This window comes from Colobus angolensis, unplaced genomic scaffold (genome assembly GCF_000951035.1).
Source record: "Colobus angolensis palliatus isolate OR3802 unplaced genomic scaffold, Cang.pa_1.0 Scaffold528, whole genome shotgun sequence".
Lineage (NCBI taxonomy): Eukaryota > Metazoa > Chordata > Mammalia > Primates > Cercopithecidae > Colobus > Colobus angolensis.
This window is the reverse complement of record NW_012118799.1, coordinates 211,256-234,152: the sequence shown is the minus strand read 5'-3', so window position 1 is coordinate 234,152 and position 22,897 is coordinate 211,256. Positions and strand designations below refer to the sequence as shown.

The 22,897-nt window shown below is 49.6% G+C and overlaps 1 protein-coding gene across 2 annotated transcripts in view; it reads right to left on the bottom strand.

Moving 5' to 3' along the window:
• The window catches only part of EXOC3 (exocyst complex component 3), a 24,596-nt gene continuing 1,699 nt past the window's right edge, over positions 1-22,897 (bottom strand). Inside the window, exons 2-14 of one of the 2 annotated variants that reach the window (XM_011960869.1) lie at positions 22,706-22,847; positions 21,433-21,632; positions 19,995-20,214; positions 13,028-13,709; positions 10,022-10,139; positions 8,981-9,106; positions 7,527-7,627; positions 4,970-5,080; positions 4,735-4,885; positions 2,801-2,923; positions 1,964-2,125; positions 1,416-1,543; positions 1-571 (exon numbers count right to left, since the gene is read on the bottom strand). In XM_011960869.1, coding sequence (XP_011816259.1) covers positions 400-571; positions 1,416-1,543; positions 1,964-2,125; positions 2,801-2,923; positions 4,735-4,885; positions 4,970-5,080; positions 7,527-7,627; positions 8,981-9,106; positions 10,022-10,139; positions 13,028-13,709; positions 19,995-20,214; positions 21,433-21,576 — 2,238 coding nt within the window. In that variant the 5' untranslated portion in view covers positions 21,577-21,632; positions 22,706-22,847 and the 3' untranslated portion in view covers positions 1-399. The remainder of the gene's footprint in view (positions 572-1,415; positions 1,544-1,963; positions 2,126-2,800; positions 2,924-4,734; positions 4,886-4,969; positions 5,081-7,526; positions 7,628-8,980; positions 9,107-10,021; positions 10,140-13,027; positions 13,710-19,994; positions 20,215-21,432; positions 21,633-22,705; positions 22,848-22,897) is intronic. The other variant, XM_011960868.1, reaches the window with a different exon arrangement.

Genomic DNA, 22,897 nt, shown 5'->3' with positions numbered 1-22,897 from the left:
TTTTCATTTCTCTGAGGAAGCCGAGAAACTTTAATTAGGTGACAGGGTTCCAAGCACTTACAGCAGATGGGGTGTGGTGAAGGCCCAGGGAGGAGAGGGGCACGGAGGTGCACGTCCCCTGCGCCCCACACGCCTTCAACCACTGCAACAAACAAGCACCCCAGAGAGGCTATGTGGCAGAGCCCTGCGCAGACAGGGCTTTGAGAGCACAATGAGGGGCCTCTGCACGTGGCCTAGGGACGCTCACTCCACGCACACCCGGTGTATCAAGCTGGCGCCTAAGGACAGGCCGTGCAGCTGAAAGCAGCACATGTGGCCAAGGAGAGCAATCGGCTTTCCTGCACTTCTGAGGGCAGGGACTGGGGCTGTGCACGGGCGTGCAGGGCAGATCGGCGGAGGCTACTTGAGCAGCTTGGCCACGTTCAGGCTGGGCACCACGATGTCCTTGAAGAGGGGCACGTAGCTGGGGCTGGCTTGTGCCGGGCCCTGCTCCAGGGTCTCCATGATGGTCTGCTTCATGTCACGGCTGGCATCCCCACGCACAGCCAGCAGGGCACCGATGTGGTCGTCCCTGGGGATGGGGAGACGTCAGCCCACGCCCGCTTAGCACCCCCACGATGCTCCACGCTGCCAGGGGCTCACGGCCTCGCCACCCCAGCCCACAGAACGCAGGGGGTGAGGACAGTTGCAGACAAACGGCGCCTTTCCCTTTTCAGCGGGAAACAAGCCTGCGTTTTCATCTTACTCTGCCTTTTCTCAATCCAATTGCAGAAAGATTTTTCAACACTGCTTTTATAAATCTTTGTTCCCACCCAACCAGAGCAGAGACCGTGGAGAGCTCAAGACCCCGTTTTCCACGTTTAACCAGAAACGGCAAGATGATGGGACAGAGGTGGCACAGCTGCAGCCATGGAGATGGCCCCTTGGGGAAGTGGCAGGTGCCCTGAGACGGGGGCTGCGAAGGCTGGCCTGGGGCCTGGAGCCAGCATGGCAGAGGGGGGACGTGCGTGGGTCCCCTTCCCTGGGCCTGGCACTGGGGACTCCCTGTAATCACGTCCTCGGAGGGTATCCGGTCTGAGCGGCACTTGGGCCCTACTGAGTCCACCATGAGCACAGAGGAAACTTCCTAAACTCGCCCGGCTCAGGCCACTCCACAGCCCAAATCTTCCCCACCAGACACAGCAGAGCTGTCACAGCCCTGCCCCCACCCTACCCCTGCCCCCACTGTCCCCACCCGGGGTGTGCCCCGCGAGCTCCACCCACCCACGCCGTAGCCCAGGCCGGGTGGAAGGCAGCACAGGAGCCGCTCTGCTCCCCGCACCTGAACCCCTGCCGTGCTGCAGGGCTGACCTCGCCAACCGAGGAAGGACCTGCCGCTCCACTCCAGGATTCCAAGGCAGACGTGCCTCCCTTACCTGATGTCTGGATACTTGCTGACCAGAGTGGAGACTTCCAGGTAGAGCAGAGAAGGGTCTGTCAGCTTGATCACTTCGGCCACAGCCACGATGGTGTCGCAGTATCCGTCCACGTCTTCCCCGAAACCCTGGAAGGCAGCAGGAATGTGAGGAGCCGCCCTGGGCTGCCCCCCGCCCCGGGAGCGGCTGGATTCTGGCTGAGCCCCTTCCTGACTGGGAACCTCCCTCTTCACCGGACTCCCCAGGATCCACTCTGAAAGCTCAGGAAGGGGGCCCGGGGTCTGGGGTGAGGGCGAGTCCGTGGGAGGCAGCCAGCGCCTCGCAGCACAGGACGGACGGAAGCGTCCCTCAGAGAGCCGGCGGCGCCGCGCCTGCCTCCGTGGTCACTCGTGTCCAGCCACAAGCTCAGGCAGGACCTGGACCCAGGCCCCCCGCCTGACACACACCCACGCGCTCTCATCCACTGGCTCCGAGTCCCGGGGTGGGGGCTGCCCAGGGCTGCGGGCGGCAGGCTTTCCCCACCCGGCGCGGCGCGGCGCGGCACTCACGGACGCCAGCTTCCGGAACAGGAAGCGCAGCTGCTCCGCCTCCCTCACCATCTTCTCAGCGCCCTCCTTGCGCTCCTCCGGGCTGCGGAAGGAGATGCGCTTCTGCATGACGGCCCGCAGGTACTCCACCACCACGCGCCGGTGCGCCTCGGCCGTCATCCTCTGCGGAGAGACGCGCGCTCAGCGGCAGGCCCCACGGCTCTGGCGGCCACGGGCACTTCCATTCCAACCCAGGTCGGGGCTCCCAGCGGCTCCCCGCAGGCTGAGCCCACTCCTCGCTCGCCACGGCTCTGGGAATCTCACCGCCGAGGAGGAGCGGGGGCTCGGGGGGGAACAGTGACCGTGACCCGGAGCCCTGCACCAGGCCGGCTCCAGCCCCAGCAGGACAGACGTGGGTGAGGCACGTGCTGCGCATCAGCACTCGGTCCACAGACAGGCCGGTGTCAGTGGCTGCTGCCGCCTTTGATAACGACGGCAGCATCTGGAAAACGTGGCAGGCATTTTGGAGGAAAGAGGAACCTAGGTCCTGCAGGAAGGAGGGTCTGAAGTGGGAAAAAAACCCTCGGGTGCGTGGAAAGGCAAGAAGATGGGGCACACGGGCCTGTCCGGGAACCACAGCTCCCTCCACCTCGAGTGGGCACCACAGGGCTCCCGCCACTTTTACCAGAGCCGCGTCCCAGGGAGGCGGCGTCCGCAGAGCCTCTTGCCTCCCTTGAGCTGACAGGACAACGAGTGAACGTTCACTCACGGAGGGGCTCACTGCATGCTGAATTCTGAGCCGGGTGAGAGGTGAGCCCTCCGTGAAGGTGACTAGGGGACTAGGTCCCACCTTCTTACCTTCTTATATGGCTTTTTAATTTTGGCAAAATCGTTGAAATAGTCTTCCACAGTGACACAGATAATGTCTACAGCGTTTGATCCTAATAGCCACTTCTTCGTCATCAGTTCATTCAGATGTTGCTGAAAAGCAGAAACAGATCATAGAAATCATCACCTCAACGTCCCACAAGGGCTGAGTGCGTGTGGGAGGCAGGCACTTCAGTGCCTTTGCTACGTGGCACTGCTTTTCTAATTACAACAACAATGCGCACTCAGGTAAAAATTCGATTATATAATCTGCAAATGTGTACTTTAAGTTTAGGAGATTTATACTACAATTTCTGTGATGAGCTTCACAAAATGACATGTTAAAGATGGAAATATCTGTGCATGTATACATTTTACCTTTAATGGCTACATATATTTATTGTATTTATTTGTCCAATTCTCTATTGATGGACATTTAAATTTTTTTCACATTTTGCAATAATGCAACAGTGAATCTGTGTAATTCTACTGATGAAATTCCTTAAAGTTGAATTTTTCAGTCAAAATGTATATACAATTCCAATAAAAGTATACAAATTAAAACTCCAATAAAAGTATACAAATTAAAACTCCAATAGAAGTATACAAATTAAAACTCCAGTAGAAGTTACAAATTAAAACTACAATGGCTGTATTTCCAAGCTGCCCTCCAAAACCCAACCCAGTTCAGGCCCACACAAAATCCAAACAGCCCCTTTCTCCCACGCCATCAACAAGCCTGAGAGGCATCCGCATCTCCGGCTCCTGCTGTCCTACGGAGCGGCGGGTCCTGTTGAGCATTCATTGCTTCGAGGATAAGACTGGGCGTCTACTTTCATGGTGAGGACACTGGTATTGCTTTTAATGTGAGATGGCCGTTCATGTCCTTTATCCATTTTTCTATATATTGTTTTTAAATTTTGAAATAATTTCAAATGTAAATATTTCCTTCTTGCTTTCTAAGTCATTTTTGCGAAAGTTACAAGTGTCTGCCTCTTTGGGGACACTTCCACACACATTTCCGTTCTCTTGCACAACCAGACGCTGATGAAATCAGCAACCAATCCCACCCCTCATCCCAGGAACCCCTTCCCAGCAGGACCACCAGATGGCCATGGTCTTATTTTTGTTTTGGAGTTTTACTCATTGCCCAGGCTGGAGTGCAATGGCGCGATCTCAGCTCAGTACAACCTCCGCTTCCTGGGTTCAAGCAATTCTTCTGCCTCAGCCTCCCAAGTAGCTGGGATTACAGGCATGCGCCACCACACCCAGCTAATTTTGTATTTTTAGTAGAGACAGGGTTTCTCCATGGTGGTCAGGCTGGTCTCAAACTCCCAACCTCAGGTGATCCGCCCACGTCGGCCTTCCAAAGTGCTGGGATTACAGGCGTGAGCCACCGCACCTGGCCTACATAGTCTTATTTTTAAAATATATTCTGACTTCTGCCAATACATCTAAATAATGTTAAACCATCTTCATGTTTCTGAAATAACCCCCACATTTCATGGTGGGTTATGCCTTTGATACAATATTAAATTCATTTTATTAATGATTTTTGTGTATCTATATTCAAAAGCAAAACTGATCTATGGGAGATGATGTGTGTGTGTGTATGCACTCTCAATTTGACTTTTTGACAGGTCCCTGCGTATCTGTTTCTATTTTATAATCCACTAAATCGTCTGATGTCTTTCATACTTACTGGGTGAACCTACTGAATTGTGCATAAGGACCCTGCATCATACGAAGCATGCAGCATCACAGAAAATGGAGGCGCTCTGAGCGATTTGACCTGAATGCAAGTGCACAGCCCGGCTCCCCGGATGGCGTCTGCACGGTACAGTTCACAGCCTGCGTCCCAGAGGGCAGTCAGGAAGCACCATGCTTTGGCCCTGAAAACGGTAGGAGGAAAGAGCCAGGCCCACCTCCAGGTCCAGGAAGACCTCCTCCAGCAAACCGCCGCAGCCCTCCTTCGCGATGGCGTCTAAAATCCCGTCCATGCTGGGCTGGCTCAGAGACACGCCCTCTTCCACTTCATTCTTTAAATACTTTCTTTTTAAACTGACTATGGATTCTCTGCAAGGAAATGTTCAGGTTCAACACAGCGGCTGGGCAGGCCAGCCTCCACTGGTCCCCCACCACAGCACCAGCCGCACTCACTTGAAGGTCTGGCAGTTGTTGATGATGGCTATCATGTACTGGACGTAGCAGTGTGGGTGCTGCCGATTCCTCAGGTGCTCTTCTTTATACAGCTGCGCTTCGTCCTTATATCTGAGGACAGACAGGCTTCGGTCAAACAGCACTAAGGGCAACATGGAGCTGTTTCAAACGCCACGCTGACGTCATGCCTGGCCTGATATTTCACATCACTAACATCTGACCGGATGAGCCTCTAAAAATAAAACAATCTTTAGACAATCCAGACTAATGGAAGGACAGAGAGGCTGATCACTTAAATGGATCAAAAAATAACTTCACCCCAGGCTTTAAAATATGGCTCATTAGGAGGCTGAGGCAAGAAGACCACTTGAGCCCAGGAGTCAAAGGCTGCCGGCTGCGCTGCAGTGAGCTACCACTGCACTCCAGCATGGGCAACCTAATGAGGCCTTCTCTCTCTCTTTTTTTTTTTTTGAGATGGAGTCTTGTTCTATAACCCAGGCTGGAGTGCAGTGGTGCGACCTCGGCTCGCTGCAACCTCCACCTCCTGGGTTCAAATGATTCTCCTGCCTCAGCCGCCCAAGCAGGTGGGACTACAGGTGTGCACCACCACGCCCAGCTAATTTTTGTATTTTTAGTAGAGACAGGGTTTTACCATATTGGCCAGGCTGGTCTTGAACTCCTGACCTCGTGATCCACCCACCTTGGCCTCCCAAAGTGCTGGGATTACAGGCATGAGCCGCCGCGCCTGGCCAACCTTGTCTCTTAAAAAACAATTTAAAAATATAAAAATTTTGAGGAGTTGGTAAAAAATAACTGAAAAAAGGAGAAAGAAAAAATATAGTTCAGCATTCTGATTGTAAAAATATACTACATATTTGATTGTGAGGAACTGGGAAAGCTTTATCTTATTTACTGTACACTTCACCTAGAAACTCATAGTGTTAGGAACATCATCAAATGTCAGGTAAAATGTCTCTTTCAGAAACTGTCCCTGAAGTCATCCAATTAAAAACAGACACTTGAAACATCAAGAAAACACACAGAGATAGTGACCCGCTCTATTTTTAAACTTATTGTGGGCATTCTCAAGCACATATGGGAGTGGAAGAATCGTACAGCAAATACCGTTTCTATTTTTAAGAGATGTTAAGAAAGGAGCAAACTGAAAGCCGGCAATTAAAGGGAAAGAAGTGAGCATTTCTGTCCAAAGTGTGGTTCAGGTCATGAAAAAGCTGAGGGTGATCAGGGACGGTCTCTTTATAGAAGAATCTAACCTCATAAATGACAATAACCTCCAAATAAACAAACTCGGGCCAAGATCCCCATGGACAGATGGCCAATAGGGACTTGGCCATGACCTCTGTGGATAGACGGCCAATGGGAACTTGGCTAAGGCTTGGCCAGTGGGGACTTGGCTAAGACCTCTATGGATGGAGGGCCAGTGGGGACTCAGCTGTGACCCCTGTTGACGGGTTGCCAGTGGGGACGTGGGCATGACCCCCATTGATGGATGGCAGATGGAAACTCTGAGTGGGCAGTGTGGCTGTAGTACCTAAGCCACGAGGACAGGACCTACAGATGCCACGTCTCCTGATGTGCCACATCGTGGAAGACACACTTGCCAATAAGTGGGATCCAAGCCTGCGGAGCCAGTATCTGGCTCGGGAGCTGATGGCAGACTGAGGACGAGGCTGAGGGAAATCTCTCTACAGAGATCTACAAGCAGCGGCTTAAGGAGGGAAGGGGCTGTTCTGCTTACCAGAGGCCTAGGAACCCTAAGCCCTCATGCGATGCAGTCCGATCTGATTCACAACTATTGAAAGACATGTTTGAGATAAAACCCAAACGCAGACCTGGCATTGGATGACCCCATGGAGTCACTGTGCATGTGTCTCTGATTTGATGGCACTGCAGTGGCTTGAGAGAGGGTCGCAAATACCATGTCACAGTGCCTGGGGTTTGCCTCAAGGTATTTCAGCAGAGAGAGAGGAATGGGCAGGGGAGAACAGATTAGGCAAGGGGGCTTTGGAGGGGATGGCTTCTGGACTGCACGATGGTGAACACAGCACAGTTTTTTACGCCATTCTTTCCACATCTGTCTAGGTTTGAAAATTATCATCAACAACTCATGGGGAGGGTGGTGTGCCAGGTCATGGCTGCCTGGAACCCTTCTGAGGAAGGCCAGCTCGGCCGAGGACGCCCTCCCCACTGCAAAGGGGGCACTGTGGCAGAAGTTGGCACCCCCACCCCGAGGAAGTTCAGAACAGGCGACGGGAGGAGCCTGACTCCAACAGAGTTGGTGTCATCCGGTGCCTCGCTAAGGACGTCACAACCCATAGGCTCTGGGAGCCCAAGGAGGCATGTGGTCCACGCAAGGGGAAGATGATCCAGAAGCTCTGCTCCCTCCCTTTGCTTTTGAAGAACACAGGAGTGACTCGTGGGGACTCTACAGGCTTAATTTTTTTTTAATAACAGGCATAGTGGGATCAAAAAATTTTTGCTTCTAATTTTTAAAAACATTCAATTTGCACATTAGCACACTGGCAAAAAGACATACCTGCTTAGGAAAGAATTCATCTGCTGAAGACACAAAACTAGTACCTTTGTTTTCAAATCTTCACTTATCTGAGCAGCAACTTGAAGATTCTGTTCAAACATCTAAAAATCGGAGAACTTGTTAATTCTGGTATCATCTTACAGGAGTGTACTAAGAGTGCAGGTTTGCTGTTATATAAAACCCCCGTTTGCTAACTGGTATTTAGGATAGTCCAAATTCAGAGAAAAAAAAAAATGAAACCACCTGAAAAATAACGAAGTTAGTTTTAAAAACAAAAAACAAAAAAACAAAAACAACTTTCTCACCTGGGAAAGTACCAAGTGACTCATTTCTTAATTCCTGGCAAACTGGTTTCTCCCATGGGGGCCACGTCTGTCCTCACACTACGTGACTGGAGTTCTAATATGTGGAGTGAAGCCTCACCAGGGATGGCGCCCCTCAGCGCCTGACTCACCTTCCCTGGCCCTATGACCGTCATGATGCAGAGTTCCTAAGAATCTGGACCTGGGGTGTGCCAGGCCCTGCCAGCAGCTGACACAGGAAGAGGAAGGACAAGGGGACAGAGCTCACTGGACTCTCCTCACAGAGTTTCTCACAGCATCCATTTCCAAACAAAGGAAAGGGTTTGGACTAGCCTGTCAATAACTAACGGTATCATTCAGAGAGAAATGTCACCCACCAGCCCTCGCTCCTGCCTGACCAGAGCCCTGAGCGAGGATTCTAACACAACTGGGCTCCGTCCCTCAGCAATACCACTCAAATTAAAACACATGATGAGCCAAAAGAAAAAAAGAGCAGGAAAAACAGGACACAGGGTGGTCGAACACTGGAAAGTGAATCCGTGGTAAGAACACACTGGGTCTAACACCTAGTGAGGCGTGGGCGTTGGGAAGTGAATCCGTGGTAAAAATGCAGGTGGGTCTAATACTTAGAACCTTAACCAACGAACAGGAAAGCAACTTTAAAAGCCAATGCGCCGTGACCCACCAGGTGGAGGTTGCAGTAAGCCAAGACTATGCTACTGTACTCCAGCCTGGGTGACAGAGTGAGACTCCGTCTCAAAACAAATAATGGACGCTCCCAAAATCCACCTGTTTAGACTCAATCGTGCCATTTTTTAGGACAAATCCTGGATATCAACCAAACAAACTCACATTTGAAAGTCGCACATAAATAACATAGAATTAGGCTCTAGTCCAAACCCATAAAGACCTGGTCAGAAAAGTAAAGTGACCTTGGGCAAAACTATTTGGTAAGTATCGTCCCAGGTTTCTGCAGCTTCAGAGAGAAAGAGACAGAGACAGGAGAGGACTTAGATGCGCCAGGCAGGGCTCTCAATATTTTCACGACACTCTGCGGATGAAAATCCTGGGTATCTGTGTCATTCTGTAAAACCTATAGGTCCTACTATCCACCTAGGAAACTGAACTGTGCCAGTCCCCTGCATTTGGTACCTGGAAGACAATGGCAGGGAGTGTGGTCTGGTAGTACCCGTCCTGGTCAGCTTCCGGTTCTGTCTCTTTGACCCAGTCTTTCTTGTCTGTCTCTAGTGCTTTCCGCAGCCAGGCGATGATGTTTGACTAAAGGAAGTTCAGCATGATGGAGAAGAGAAGAGAGAAGAGCAGGTGCCTAAGGGTCACGCCAGTCACCTGGTCGGCTGCACGCACAGCTCCAGAAACCAGACACAGGGCACCAGAGTCCTCGTTCCCAAATGAGGACTCCAGAGCAGGGACCCAGGAGCCACCCCCATGGGAGGCAGGGCCCACGGCAGCCTGCAGGGATTTAACTGGAACCTTTGTACAGATAAAGAGGGAGAAGAAACTAGATGCCCTTTTGGCTGCACCTCATGCTGGAGGACAAGGCTGCTGAGTCCCAGGTGTACAGAGAACGAGGCCAACCAGGTCCAGTCAGGTCCGGTCAGGTCCGTTCCTGTGCCCAGACTCAGCAACCACAGTAGCTCATGTCCCAAGAGAAGACAGCGCTCCTTCCCCAGCTCCTGAGGACATCTCAGCTTCTGGTCACAATGCTGCCTTGCACAATGCTGTCCACAAAGGTGGACACACCCTTGTCTAAGAAGCAGACCCTGCTGACCCCCTCCTCTCACTCTGAGACCACCTGGTGGTCACCAGGCTGCAAATGGACTCGCCCTTTGGTCCTTGACTGACCCCCCCAACCCTGGGACTCAGAGCCGAGAGCCGGCAGGTGCTGCCACACACGGTTCAGACATCCCGGGCCCTGGCCAGCCTGCCGAGGATGGCACAGGCTCACGCCTCCAGCAGAGGCCAAGCTTCAGATCCAGGCCCAGAGAAGGGGCCATTCTCCTCTTTTAGCAAACGGACCTGTCAGGGCCTGGAAGCAGAGCCTGGGCAACTGAGCAACGTACCCTAGGAAGTCAACACGAAGGCATTTCCCACCCTGCCGCCTGCCTGCTGCCAAGCCCAATTACTGGTACAACCCGCACGGTGGTCTGTGGCACGCAGGCCGGCCCTACTCACAGTGAGCGTGGACATGTACGTGTCAAGCAGCTCAGAGACCACGTGTGGAGAAAGCAATGGCTCCAGGGTGCCGACATCCACTTCCGGGGCCAGCTCCACGTTCCTCATCATCTCCGTACTATGGGGGAACCAGGAATGTGAGTGACAAACCACGACAGACATAGAAGAGCATGTCCAAGTGTGCCGAGGCTGTTTCACTTGCCACACAAACGTCCACCCACCCTGGAGACTTCCTGGTCACAGCCGGCCCACGGCTCAGGGGAAAGCGCAGGGCAGGGGCCGAGGGCTTTGGGGTCTCCGTGGCGTCACCCACTGGCTGCGAGACCACGTGAGTCCCTCCAACCTCAGCCTCACCCTGCTGCACCAGCTTCATAAGGTGCTGGGGCTCAAATGCAGAAGAGACTTCCCTGAGGGGAAGACGTGTGTTCTATTCACTGCACCTCCACAGCCAAGGCAGGGCCTGGCAAACAGGAGGCGCTGAATAAACAAACGCACTCAGTCAAAACGACAAGCCCAGCCGGCCCCCACAGCCACAGGCGCCATGTCCACTGACTCAACCAACCACAGACTGAAAATATTTGGGAAAAACAACAATAAAAAATAATAAAAATTTCAAAAAATATAGTCCAACAACTATTTTCATAGCATTTACACTGTATTTAATTTTATAAGTAATCTAGAGATGATTTAGAGCAGGAAGGAGAATGTACACAAGTTACATGCAAACACTATACCCTTTTATAAAGGGGACTTAGGCTCCAGAGGATTTTGATAGCTAAGTGGGCTCCTAGAATCCTTCCCCCCTGGGTATGCAAGGGCAGCTGTGCTGTATTTTGGAAACAAGCCACTGCAGTCAACATCACTATGCTCTGCAGAGGGTGATGACTGGAACGCAGAATACAGGACATTACTGATAAAAATGCATCTGCAAGAACAGCCTAAACTACATCCAGTCTACTGTCCAGAAGACAGGACATACGTGCTACACTTCAGGAAAAGTTTTCATTAAAAAGTTATTATCAGCCGGGCATGGTGGCTCATGCCTGTAATCCCAGCGCTTTGGGAGGCCGAGGTGGACAGATCACGAGATGACCATCCTGGCCAACATGGTGAAACCCCATCTCTACTAAAAATACAAAAAAATTAGCTGGGCATGTTGGCATGTGCCTGTAGTCCCACTACTCAGGAGGCTGAGGCAGGAGAATGGCGTGAACCTAGGAGGCGGAGCTTGCTGTCAGTCGAGATCACGCCACAGCACTCCAACCTGGGCGACAGAGTGAGAATCCGTCTCAAAATAAATGAATAAATAATAAATAAATAAATAAATAAAAAGTTATTATCTGTGTATGAGATTGGGCTCTTTAAAGGCTAAGGTTTGATATACTTACTATGTACCCACAAAAATTAAAATTAAAACTTTTTTTAAGTTCTAAGGTTTGACCATTCAGAAAATTCAACTAACATGCCTCACGCTATGTACCCTAAATACTTTCTCAGAGTAACACTGAATAAAATGATTAAGGGCCAGTCCACTATAAGAAATCCAAGAGCTTCCTGAGTAAAAAAGTGCTTCCTAAAATTCTGCACATTTTAAAAGACTTTTATTTAATCTGGATTATTTTTGCCCAAGAACCTCAATTCCGTGTGTGAATGTTTCCAGCGGGAGCACTTCAACCTCCCCTGAGAAAGGCCAGGGTGATGGAACTCACAAGACTCCCCAAGGACAGAAAAACACTCACAACGTGGAAAGACAGAATCAAGACGCAAACTGTGCAAGGTACACACATGCATAGCCCAGTCTAGTGGCCACAGCTGGGGAGGGCCCAGGGACAGGATTGGAATTCAGCTTCCCACTCACTGGCTGTGTGACCTGGGCACATTATCCCCTGCCTCCTGCCTCATGGGGCTGCTGACACGCCAGGCACGGAGGGGGAGGCCTGCACAGTCAAGGCTACAGAATGGGCGGCCATGAGGATGAGCGGCAGCCAGGGGAGGCGAGTCCACAGCTGTGCAGAGACAGCCACAGTTGCAGAGAGCCATGGTCGCACAGAGAGCCACGGTGACCATTCTCTGCAGGGGGTGCTTCCTTTCTCTTCTGTCCTTCTGTATTGAAATGCAAATTCTCTATAAGCAGATACCAGTAAACAAACAAAGCCCCCCCAAAAAATGCCTTACTGCTAAAAAAAAAAAAGGGGGGGTTTATTCAATTTCTCCACTGCAGTGATAAGACAGGCAAAAAAAAAAAAAAAAAAAAAAAATTCCAATACATGACTTAATATTATTTTCTATCCATGAAACTATGGAAAATTGAAATAAATTTTTATTTCAGCTACCTAATCTTAAAGAATTTCAGAATACCCCCACCACTGCACTGTTTTTCAATACTACTTCCAATTAATCCATGCACAGAGTGGTTCATGTTCCCTTATGTGAAGTGACAAAGCCTCGTGCTAGGATACAAAAAGGATGACAGAGTTTTCTTGAACTATCTAGACTTGTAATTGTTTATTTTTGAAAGACTCACTGCTATAGGATATTGGTGAAGAGAAACCAAACCCAGGATTGCTGGAAGCCAGGGCGGTGATGTGGCGGTCTCCTCCCCAATGGGGTGGCCATGTGCTAGTCCCAGCCCCACCTGGCACCATGTGTCCTCACCTGTAAAATGGGCAAAAACACGCCTGCCTCGGGGTATAACCGCAAGGAAGCAAGTCAGCACACGGTGAGACAGGATAGTGGCCCAGCCCGGAGCTGCACCCTGTCAAGCTCAACGGGGCTGGAGGCCAACAGCAGAGATCCCTCCCAAGCACAACAGTGTTCAAACACCAGAGGCTGGGCACCAGCAGGCGGACCAGAAAGAAGACGCCCCTTGGCCAGAAACCAAGGCCGTGGGCCCGGAGCACCTGCCCAGAGTGACGCCCTGCGGTTGGTTCTCCAGCAAGCGGCTGCCGGCCCCTCTCACACACAGCTTCTACCTAAGAGACAACACAGGCGCCAGGTTAGCTTTACCTTGTGTATGTGTTTAAGACCCACGTCAAGAGGCTCACGATCTCATTGGCTTCCAAGTCTTCCGACGCGAGCTCTTGCATCCGTGTGCTCAGGGCTTGGTGGTACATATTCAGGAGGTTCTTAAAGATCTCATAGTGGGGAGGAAAGCACTGAACCATCAGGTTTTTGGCGACAATGAGGTCATCCAGGACGTACTTCCTTATAATTTCCAGGTGGCGGACAAGCCACATCTTGTCAGACTCCCTGGTGTCTGCCTGTGTGCCCTCAATTCTGGTGGTCACAGTCCTCTCCAAGATGGTGAACATTTTCTCTTTCCAATTCTTGGGCCTCCCAGGAGGAACAAAGCCAGTCTGCTTTTTCCGGTCAAGTATACGCCTGTCGATTTTCTCTTCCCTTTCAATGATCCTGACAACTGAGACCAGCAAGGTGGGGTCACGGCGGACAGTGACCAGTGACCTCTGCAGCACCATCCACAGCTGCTTAGCCAGCTCATCAGAGAGCCCCTGCGTGCTGCCAAAGTAGCCATGGATGAGGGTCATGTCACGTGTGTTCCCACTGTCCATGCGGTACTGCTCGTACATGAGCCCGTCCCGGGAGCACTCCAGGTCCATCAGCTTCCGGTGGGCTTGCAGGAGCGCCCCTTGTTCAATTAGGTCCTGGGTCTCCCTCACAATCTCAGGCACTAGGGAAAAGGCACAAGACAGCAACATAAACCACCACCACCACCTCCACCACAGAAAAGGCTGCCTCCATGCAGCGTTCTGGGAACACGGCAGAGCAGGAAGCCGTCTCCCTAGCTAACAACTGCGATGGCAGGATGTGTCTGAGGTAACTATCTTTGGAACTCTGGAGTCTACCGAAGGCATAAATTGTAAACTGTGGTTAACTCTGGGCATTTGCAGCTCTCAGCTGGGCAGTGGCTACCCAGGCCCCACGTCCTGCCCCGCAGGCAGCTGTGCATGTGCTGATGTGTTCCTGGAGCTGCCTGAACACAGTCTGCAGCCTAGCTGGGCAAAAAGAACCCTGTCCTCCACACCAGAGATCTGTACTCTGATCACTGACTGCTGCTTCTGACCACAGAGGTGTGAAGAGGTGAGCAGCCACTGTTGCATCTTCCCCTGTTCACAGGCCCCTCCTCGCCCCCGCACACCTCCAGGGAATTTAAAGGGCCAATGTCTTCACCACCTCCTTCATCTGTTCCCCTTTTTGAAAGCCAGATATTTGTATATAAATAAAGACATTCAAAAGTAACTGCATTTACAGGAAAAATTCAGAAGTGGCCAATGCATGCCCAGGCAAAGGCACAGGCTCAGAAAAGACTTGAGACGACCTTGAAGTGCACACTTCAGGCTGCGCCTTGGCACAGAGAGCCTACAACAACCAAAGACAAGAATCATCAACCTGGGGAGGGGAAAGAATCTGATTTCCAGACTTATCACATTATTCGATTCAAGTGTCCATTTTTCAACAACAAAAACATCACAAGGCACACAAAGAAGGAAGAAAGTATGGCCCGTTCAAAGGAAACATAGGAAACTGTCCCTGTAAAAGGTCGGATGGCAGATCTGCTAGACAAAGACTCTAAAACAACTATTTAAAGATGTGTACGGAACTAAAAGATGTGAAGAAACAAACATGTATGAGCAAAATGTAAATACCAACAATGAGACAAAATCCAAAAGGAAACCAAAAAGAAAATACGAAGCTGAAAAGTACAATAAATGAAAAATTCACTGAAGGGATTCAAAGGCAGACCTGTGCAGGTGCAAGAAAGAATCAGTGAAAGTGAAGACAGGACAATGGGAAATATCAAGTATCAGGGACAGAAAGAAAAAAGATTGAAGAAAAGTGAACAGAGCCTCAGCGACCTTGTGGACACCATCAAGCAGGCCAACATATGCTTAATGGGGCTTTTAGAAGGAGAAGAGAGAAATGGGCAAGACATTATTTGAAGAAATAATAGCTGAAAACTCCCCACATTTGATGAAAGACATGAATATGAAGATCCAAGAAACTCAACGACCTCCAAGCAAGAGGAACTCAGAGGTCCACACTAAGATACAACTTAATCAAACTTTTGAAAGAATTTTGAAAGCAGCAACTTGTCAGAAACAAGGGCTCCTAAATAAGATTATGAGCAGATCAGATTTCTCACCAGAAACTTTGGAGGCCAGAGGCAGCGGGATGACATATTCGAAGCGCTAAAAGAAAAATACTGTCAACCAAGCACCTTAAATCTAGCAAAACTGTCATTCAAAAGTGACAGCGATATTAAGACATCCCCAGATAAACAAAAGTTGAAAAGCTTGTTACCACAAGATCTGCCCTGCAAGAAATGCTTAAATGGAGTCCCACTGGTTGAAAAGAAAGAATGCTAGGGAGAAACTGGAAGCCATGTGAAGAAGTAAAGGTCTCAAAAAAGGTAAATTCATGGACAACCATAAAATCGAGTATTATTAACACTTCAGTTTTTAACTCACCACTCTGTTTTCTACATGACTTAAGAGACTAATATTTTTCTGGTTAAAAGGGGCAAATAAAAAAGAAACTAATACATTAAAAACTAGTCTAAAAGCTAGTAATACTGTAACTTTGGATTCTAACTCCACATTGTTTTCTACCTAATTTTTTAAAACAAATGCATTAAAAAACAATTATTAGTCTATGTTTTTGGACACACAATGTATAAAGATGTAATTCTGTGAAATGAACAACCCAAAGCTAGTGGAGATGAAGCCACATAGGGACAGTTTTTGTGTATTACTGAAGTTACGTTGACATAAATTCAAACTCAAGTGAGATAATGTTAGATGTTAAGTGTAATCTTTATGGTAGGCACAAAGAAAATAGCTATAGAATATACACAAAAGAAACAAGAAGGGAATTAAAGTGTTTACTACCAAAATAATCAAAAGCACACACACAAAAAAAGAAATGCAGAAATAAGAGACAAAAATGTTATATGGCATATAAAAAACAAACAGCAAAATGACAGAAGTCCCTTCTTACCAGTAATCACTTAAATGTAAGCTCTTTGATCAAAAGAGGTAGGCAAAATTAATTAAAGTCTTCAATCAGAAGAGGCGGACAAAATAGATTTAAAAAATAAAACATGATTCAACTCTACGTGTTCACCAGAGACTGATCTCAAAGCCCAAGACACAAATAGGTTGCCAGTAAAAGGATGGAAAAAGATATTCCACATAAATAATAACCAAAAGAGAAAAGGAGTGGTTATACTAATATGAAATAGACTTAAAAAAAAAAACTAATCACAAAGAAGGCCATAATGTATGAAGATCCAGCAAGAAGATGTAACAATTACAAATATTTCTGCATTTACTAACAGACCATCAAAATACATGAAGCAAAAATGGATAGAACTTAAGGGAGACACATTCACTTCTGTAACAGTTGGAGGCTTCAATAACTCTCAATAACAGACAGAACAAGCAGACAGAAGCTAAACGAGGCTTCAATATCTCCCTCTCAATAATGGACAGAACAAGTAGACAGAAGTTAAACAAGGAAAGAGAGGATTTGAACAATGCAACAAGCCAACCAGATTGAACAAACACAGAAAGAACACCCAACAACAGAATATACACTATTCTCACGTGCACATGCGACGGTCTTCAGGACAGACCATGGATTAGGCCTCAAATTAAGACTCAGGTTTTTAAAAGATAAATATCACACAAAGTACCTTCTCTAAACTCAGCAGATGACGTTAGAAATCAGTATCAGGCCGGGCGCGGTGGCTCAAGCCTGTAATCCCAGCACTTTGGGAGGCCGAGACGGGCGGATCACGAGGTCAGGAGATCGAGACCATCCTGGCTAACACGGTGAAACCCCGTCTCTACTAAAAACTACAAAAAACCAGCCGGGCGAGGTGGCGGCGCCTGTAGTCCCAGCTACCCGGGAGGCTGAGGCAGCAGAATGGCGTGAACCTGGGAGGCGGAGCTTGCAGTGAGCTGAGATCCAGCCACCGCACTCCAGCCTGGGCGACAGAGCAAGACTCTGTCTCAAAAAAAAAAAAAAAAAAAAAAAAAAAAAAGAAATCCGTATCAGAAGGAAAACTGTAAAATTCCCGAATTTGTGGAAACTGAACAACACACTCTTAAACAATTAATGAGGCAAAAAAGGAAACATAAGAGACTTTTTTTTTTTTTTGAGACGAAGTCTTGCTCTTATCCCCCAGGCTGGAGTGCAGTGGTGTGACCTCGGCTCACTGTGTCCTCCGCCTCCCGGGTTCCCGCCATTCTCCTGCCTCAGCCTCCCGAGTAGCTGGGACTACAGGCACCTGTCGCCACCACGCCCAGCTAATTTTTATATTTTTAGTAGAGATGGGGTTTCACCATGTTGGCCAGGCTGGTCTCGAACTCCTAGCCTCAGGTGATCTGCCCGCCTCAGCCTTCCAAAGTGCTGGGATTACAGGCATGAGCCACTGCACCCAACCGTGAGGGACATTTTTAAAAACTTACAGAAGAATGAAAATGCAGACGCATCAGAAACCTCGCACACTCCTGGTGGAAAACTGTGAAATGCTGCAGCCACTGGAGGAAGCAGTCTGGCAGCTGCTCAAAGATTTAAACATAAATGACTGCATGGTCCAGCAGTTACACTTGTGTGTACATACCAGAACGAAGTAAAAGTAAAATATCTGTACACCCATGTTCACTATAGCATTACTCACAATGGCTAAAATGTGGAAGCAATCTGAGTGTCCACCAACAGACAAATGGAGAAGCAAAATGCGGTCCATACATACAATGGAATATTATTCAGCCTTAAAAGTGAAGGAAATTCTACAATACTACAGCATGGAAGAACCCGGAGGACATCATGCTGAGTGAAATAAGCATGTCACAGAAAGACAGATAATATGTGATGCCACTTCTATGAGGTTTTCAGAGTCATCCAGTTCACAGAGACAGAAGGCAGAACACTGGGGAAAAGGAGCTGGGCAGAGGGTGCCAAGTCAGTGTTTAATGGGTACAGATGTTCAGGTCTACAAGATGAAGAGTTCTGAAGATGGAGGTGGCAATGGTCGCACAACAATGTGAACGTTCTTAATAGTCCCCAACTGTACACTTAAAAATGGTGAAGATGGCAAATTGTGTATGTGCATTTTAGCACAAGAAAGAATGCAGGAGGGGAGCTGTGTACACAGCATTACTGAATTATAGGCAATGAGACAAGTCTGAAGGGAACCAAACCACATCTTCTTAATGAAAATGTATCCGTAACAAAAAACATGCATACCACGTAGGCTCATTTGTTCACCAAGGAAACGAAATCATTTCCAACTGTAGATAAACTAATTTCAGTAAAGCACCTTTTGGTCATTAGGCATTAGTTTAAAAGACCAGAAGGAGGCCGGGCGCAGTGGCTCAAGCCTGTAATCCCAGCACTTTGGGAGGCCGAGATGGCTGGATCACAAGGTCAGGAGATCCAGACCATCCTGGCTAATCTGGTGAAACCCCATCTCTACTAAAAAATACAAAAAAAACCTAGCCGCGCGAGGTGGCGGGCGCCTGTAGTCCCAGCTACTTGGGAGGCTGAGGCAGGAGAATGGCGTGAACCCGGGAGGCGGAGCTTGCAGTGAGCTGAGATCCGGCCACTGCACTCCAGTCCGGGCGACAGAGCGAGACTACGTCTCAAAAAAAAAAAAAAAAAAAAGCCAGAAGGAAATGTAGCCAGCCAATACGAAATCAGAGGAAATGAACTAGAAAGGTGCCAGCTGAGCATCACCAAGGAGACTCTGTCGAGGGACTCTGTTCCAGTTCCAGGCAGTCCACAGTCACCAAGAGCTGCTTTCTGAGTTGGCAGCACTGTGGCATTTGTGTTGGGCATGCACAAAGAGATGCAGACCACAGCCAAACATGTCACCCTGCAGATCACGCCCTGGAAGAAGGGCACACACAAAGCAACGGGACAAGGTGCTCAGCAATGTTACAGCCACAAGCATAAGAGGAGGGCAGAGAGGACGGGGTGGACAGGACACAGGTTACCAAGGTGTGCTGTGGGCAGCCAGGGAGAACCACGCCAATTCACACGTGGCCTTGGGAGCCGAGGAGCATCAGATGATGCAGCACAGCCAGTGTGGAGGGCGAGCTGGGGCCCGTGACAGCTGCGGACGGGGAAGTGTCATGCAGACATCAGGGCAGAGACGTTGGGTAGAGGAACAGGAAGAACTTGCCAAGAGGCCAGAGACAGGAACAAAGAAAGGGAAGGAATCAGATCCTGCCAAGGCTTCTGAAGTTGGGGACTTGAAGGATGCTGCTGACCTTGACACAGAGTGGGGACCAAGAGGAGGGACGAGGCTGTGGAAGCAGCTCCTGTCACAGCAAGCAGGAAGAGACTGTGAACACAAACGCTGGGAGCCACCACCCAGGGCCAGCTGGCACTTTTCAGGGACAGGTTACTGGGCCCTTGGCATCCTTCTAACTGAGGCGTTCAGGGAGAAGACTGAAAGGGTCACTCCCCCACGGCACTCAGCCCCAGCTCTGCTCTGGCCTGGGCACACATGCTTCTCCCGCCTGGGAGCTGCTGCTCGCCTCATCCCTTCTGCTCTGGGATCTACTTGCTCTGTCCCATGCGCAGGGCGGCTTCTCCCACAGCTCCTTTTAAGCATGGGCCACGGCATCTTCACTCTTCTGCACTCACAGAGTCTAACAGCCACATTGCAGGCAAGGCAACGACACTCAGCCAGGGACTCCCTCTACACTGCGTTTGCTGGGCCTCTGTCCTGACACTGAACTACAAGCCTTCTTCTAGCCTTTACGTACTCAGCTCATCACTTCCATCCACATTCAAAAAAAGACACTGAGCAGACAAGAATTAACCACTTAACCATCTACAGGTCTACAGTGCGGGCTGCAAAGCACACTGCACACAGAGCACTCAGTGAGTCATGCAGAGACAGGTGTGAGCATGGCAAGTGCCTCGAGCGTCTGCCTGGTACCTGAGAAGATGTTCTTGAGGTTCTCCACGGCTGCGGCGAGCTGGCTGTGCTGCACCACGGCATCTTTGACATCCTTGAGGCTCTCGATGGTGTTGATGCTCTGCCTCCAGTCCTTGCTGACGTCCGCCAGTGACTGCTGGATGTCTTTGACATCATTCAGGGCGTTGTGGAGCTGGCTGAGACCTGTGCGCACCCCGTCCAGCTGTGACTGGATGGCGGCCTGAGGAGAGACGCCACACGGGTGAGAAGAGCCAGTGATAGCCATGTGCTGCTTCCTGAAGAACAGATCTTCCCCGGGAGGGTCAAGTTCAGGAAAGAGCCACTGAGTAGCAGGAAATAGTCAACATCCAGAAAAGAGAATACAATTAACAAGGATTTAATTGATTCACAATGTAACTTTTTTTTTCATTGCTGCCTGGGAACAGAACAATGATGCATTTTAAAGCTTTGATGAGAAAACGTCAGGACACTCCTCATCTAGCCTCACACCTGGTGACACCAGACACCACCACGGGTCTGCCCTGGGCCGTGGCCTGCTATATAATAGTACCTTCAGAAGGACGTCACCCATGTTCTCCCCAGGCACCCTAGTTTCCTAAGAGGTCTTATCTAGGCAGAGAGAATGGTCAGGACTTCACTGGCTTGGGGCGGGGAGTTCCTGCTGTTCAGCCAGGACCATACCTGGCCTCAGGACAGCTGACCCACAGGACAGAATCGGCACCCGAGCTTCAGATCCACTGTGGTAAATGTGAGTTAAAACAATCTGAACAAAATGCCCTCCAGTGGTGCTCTGTAGAAGAGCTTTAAATAAGACTACTTCTCATTCCTCTGGTATTGTTTAAAAACTTAATAGTCACTTTCACGGTGTTGTTATTGTTGTTGTTTCTGGGTTTTTTGTTTTTTTTTCTTTTTTTTTGAGATGGAGTCTCACTCTGTTGCCCAGGCTGGAGTGCAATGGCACAATCTCGGCTCACCACAACCTCTGCCTCCTGGGTTCAAGCGGTTCTCCTGCCTCAGCCTCCCAAGTAGCTGGGATTACAGGCACCGGCCATTATGCCTGGCTAACTTTTGTATTTTTGTAGAGACAGGGTTTCACCATGTTGACCAGGCTGGTCTTGAACTCCTGACCTCAGGTGATCTGCCCGCCTCAGCCTCCCAAAGTGCTGAGATTACAGGTGTGAGCCACCGTGCCCGGCCTCAGGGTGTTTAAAATGTTGTTCCTTTGCTGTTCTCACCATTCCCACTGTCTTCTAAGCAAAGCTACTGATTGGTAATGCGCTGCTGAAAGTCACTAACTGCTCAGGAAAGTCCAGCTCTGCCTCCTTGCACATCACCACAAAGGCTAGTTTAGCAAAATCATCATGGTGATGTCAAGCAGGAACCTGAAGCCCAAGACAGATGGCTCTGTGCTGCCTGGGAGTGGAGCAGGTGGCCTCACCTTCAATCTGGCCTCCACGGAGGCCTTCTTCCGTGCTTCTCTCCTGCGATACTGCTCCACCTTGTCCAGCTGGTCCGGACGCTGGAGCATCCCAGCAACCCTTTGCACTGCTGTCGCAACGGCCTCCCGGTCTGTCTCCTTCATCGTCAAAAAGCAGGTGGAATCCTCACAGTGTTCATGCTAGAGGTATTCTGTGTGCACTGCAGGGGTTGTTAGGTTGTTAGAAATGCTAGGTACAAAACCTCCCCTCAAACAATCAGATGATCACAATGGAGCTACAAGGAGAGCATCTGAGATCATTAATCCAGGAAACCTCAAAGAAAGCTGAACTAGGATGAGGAACTCCTTGATAAGATAAACAAACCTTCGTAACACAAACCTGGGGAAGTTAAACCTTTAAGGGGAGAGCAGGTGCGTTTCATAGGCATGAGCGACATGGACATTTGGAAGATTCTAGATCTGGGTCCCAAACCACCCACCATGTAGATGTCAGTTTCCAAGGCACGTCTCTCCCCAAGACAGGGCTGGTTTCTCATTTCGGGAGCCTTCCCCCAGCACCTTGGCCAGGCCTGTGGGCAGCTGTACCAGGACCCTCAGTGAAGACAAATGCAGCACAGACATCTCCCCCAAACAGGTACCACAGCTGGAGGCCCAGCACAAGCCCCACGATTCCCTATAAAAGTCACTATTGTCAGCTGGGCCTGGTGGCTCATGCCTATAATCCCAGCACTTTGGGAGGCCGACGCAGGTGGATCACGAGGTCAGGACATTGAGACCATCCTGGCTAACACGGTGAAACCCTGTATCTACTAAAAATACAAAAAAATTAGCCAGGCATGGTGGCACACACCTGTAGTCCCAGCTCCTCGAGAGGCTGAGGCAGGAGAATGGCATGAACCCAGGAGGCGGAGCTTGCAGTGAGCCGAGATCACGTCACTGCACTCCAGCCTGGGCAACAGAGCAAGACTCTGTCTCAAAAACAAAACAAAACAAAACAAAACTCATTACTGCCTTGGGTGTCCAAAACCCCATTCCCCCTTTTTTAACTGCCATAGAAAACATCGCGCTTCCCTCCTTCATGCAGGTCCGGTGCAGACCACAGGTGCTCAGATGGCAGGCAAGCCTGCCTTCCATGCTCCCTCCACCATTGTCCTCCTCCGGGAGCTAAGAGAGCTGCTTAGTGAGCAGCTGGTCAATGCGGGAATCTGATACACCTGTTCTCCTTGATTTCAGCTGTTCCATTTTCATCTTCATGAATATTAACAAGATTCGCCTTCTCCTGGAATTTTTCATTCCCCACACCCACATGCTTTCAGACACCTCTCTTCTCACTCCTTTTTCATCTGGACCTACATTGCAACCTTTCCTTTCTCTTTATTTTCTGATTACGAAATTAGGCATACAACGTACAAAATCTGGACAGGACAAAAATACAAAGATGCCAAGGCAACTCCCCTTAAATCCC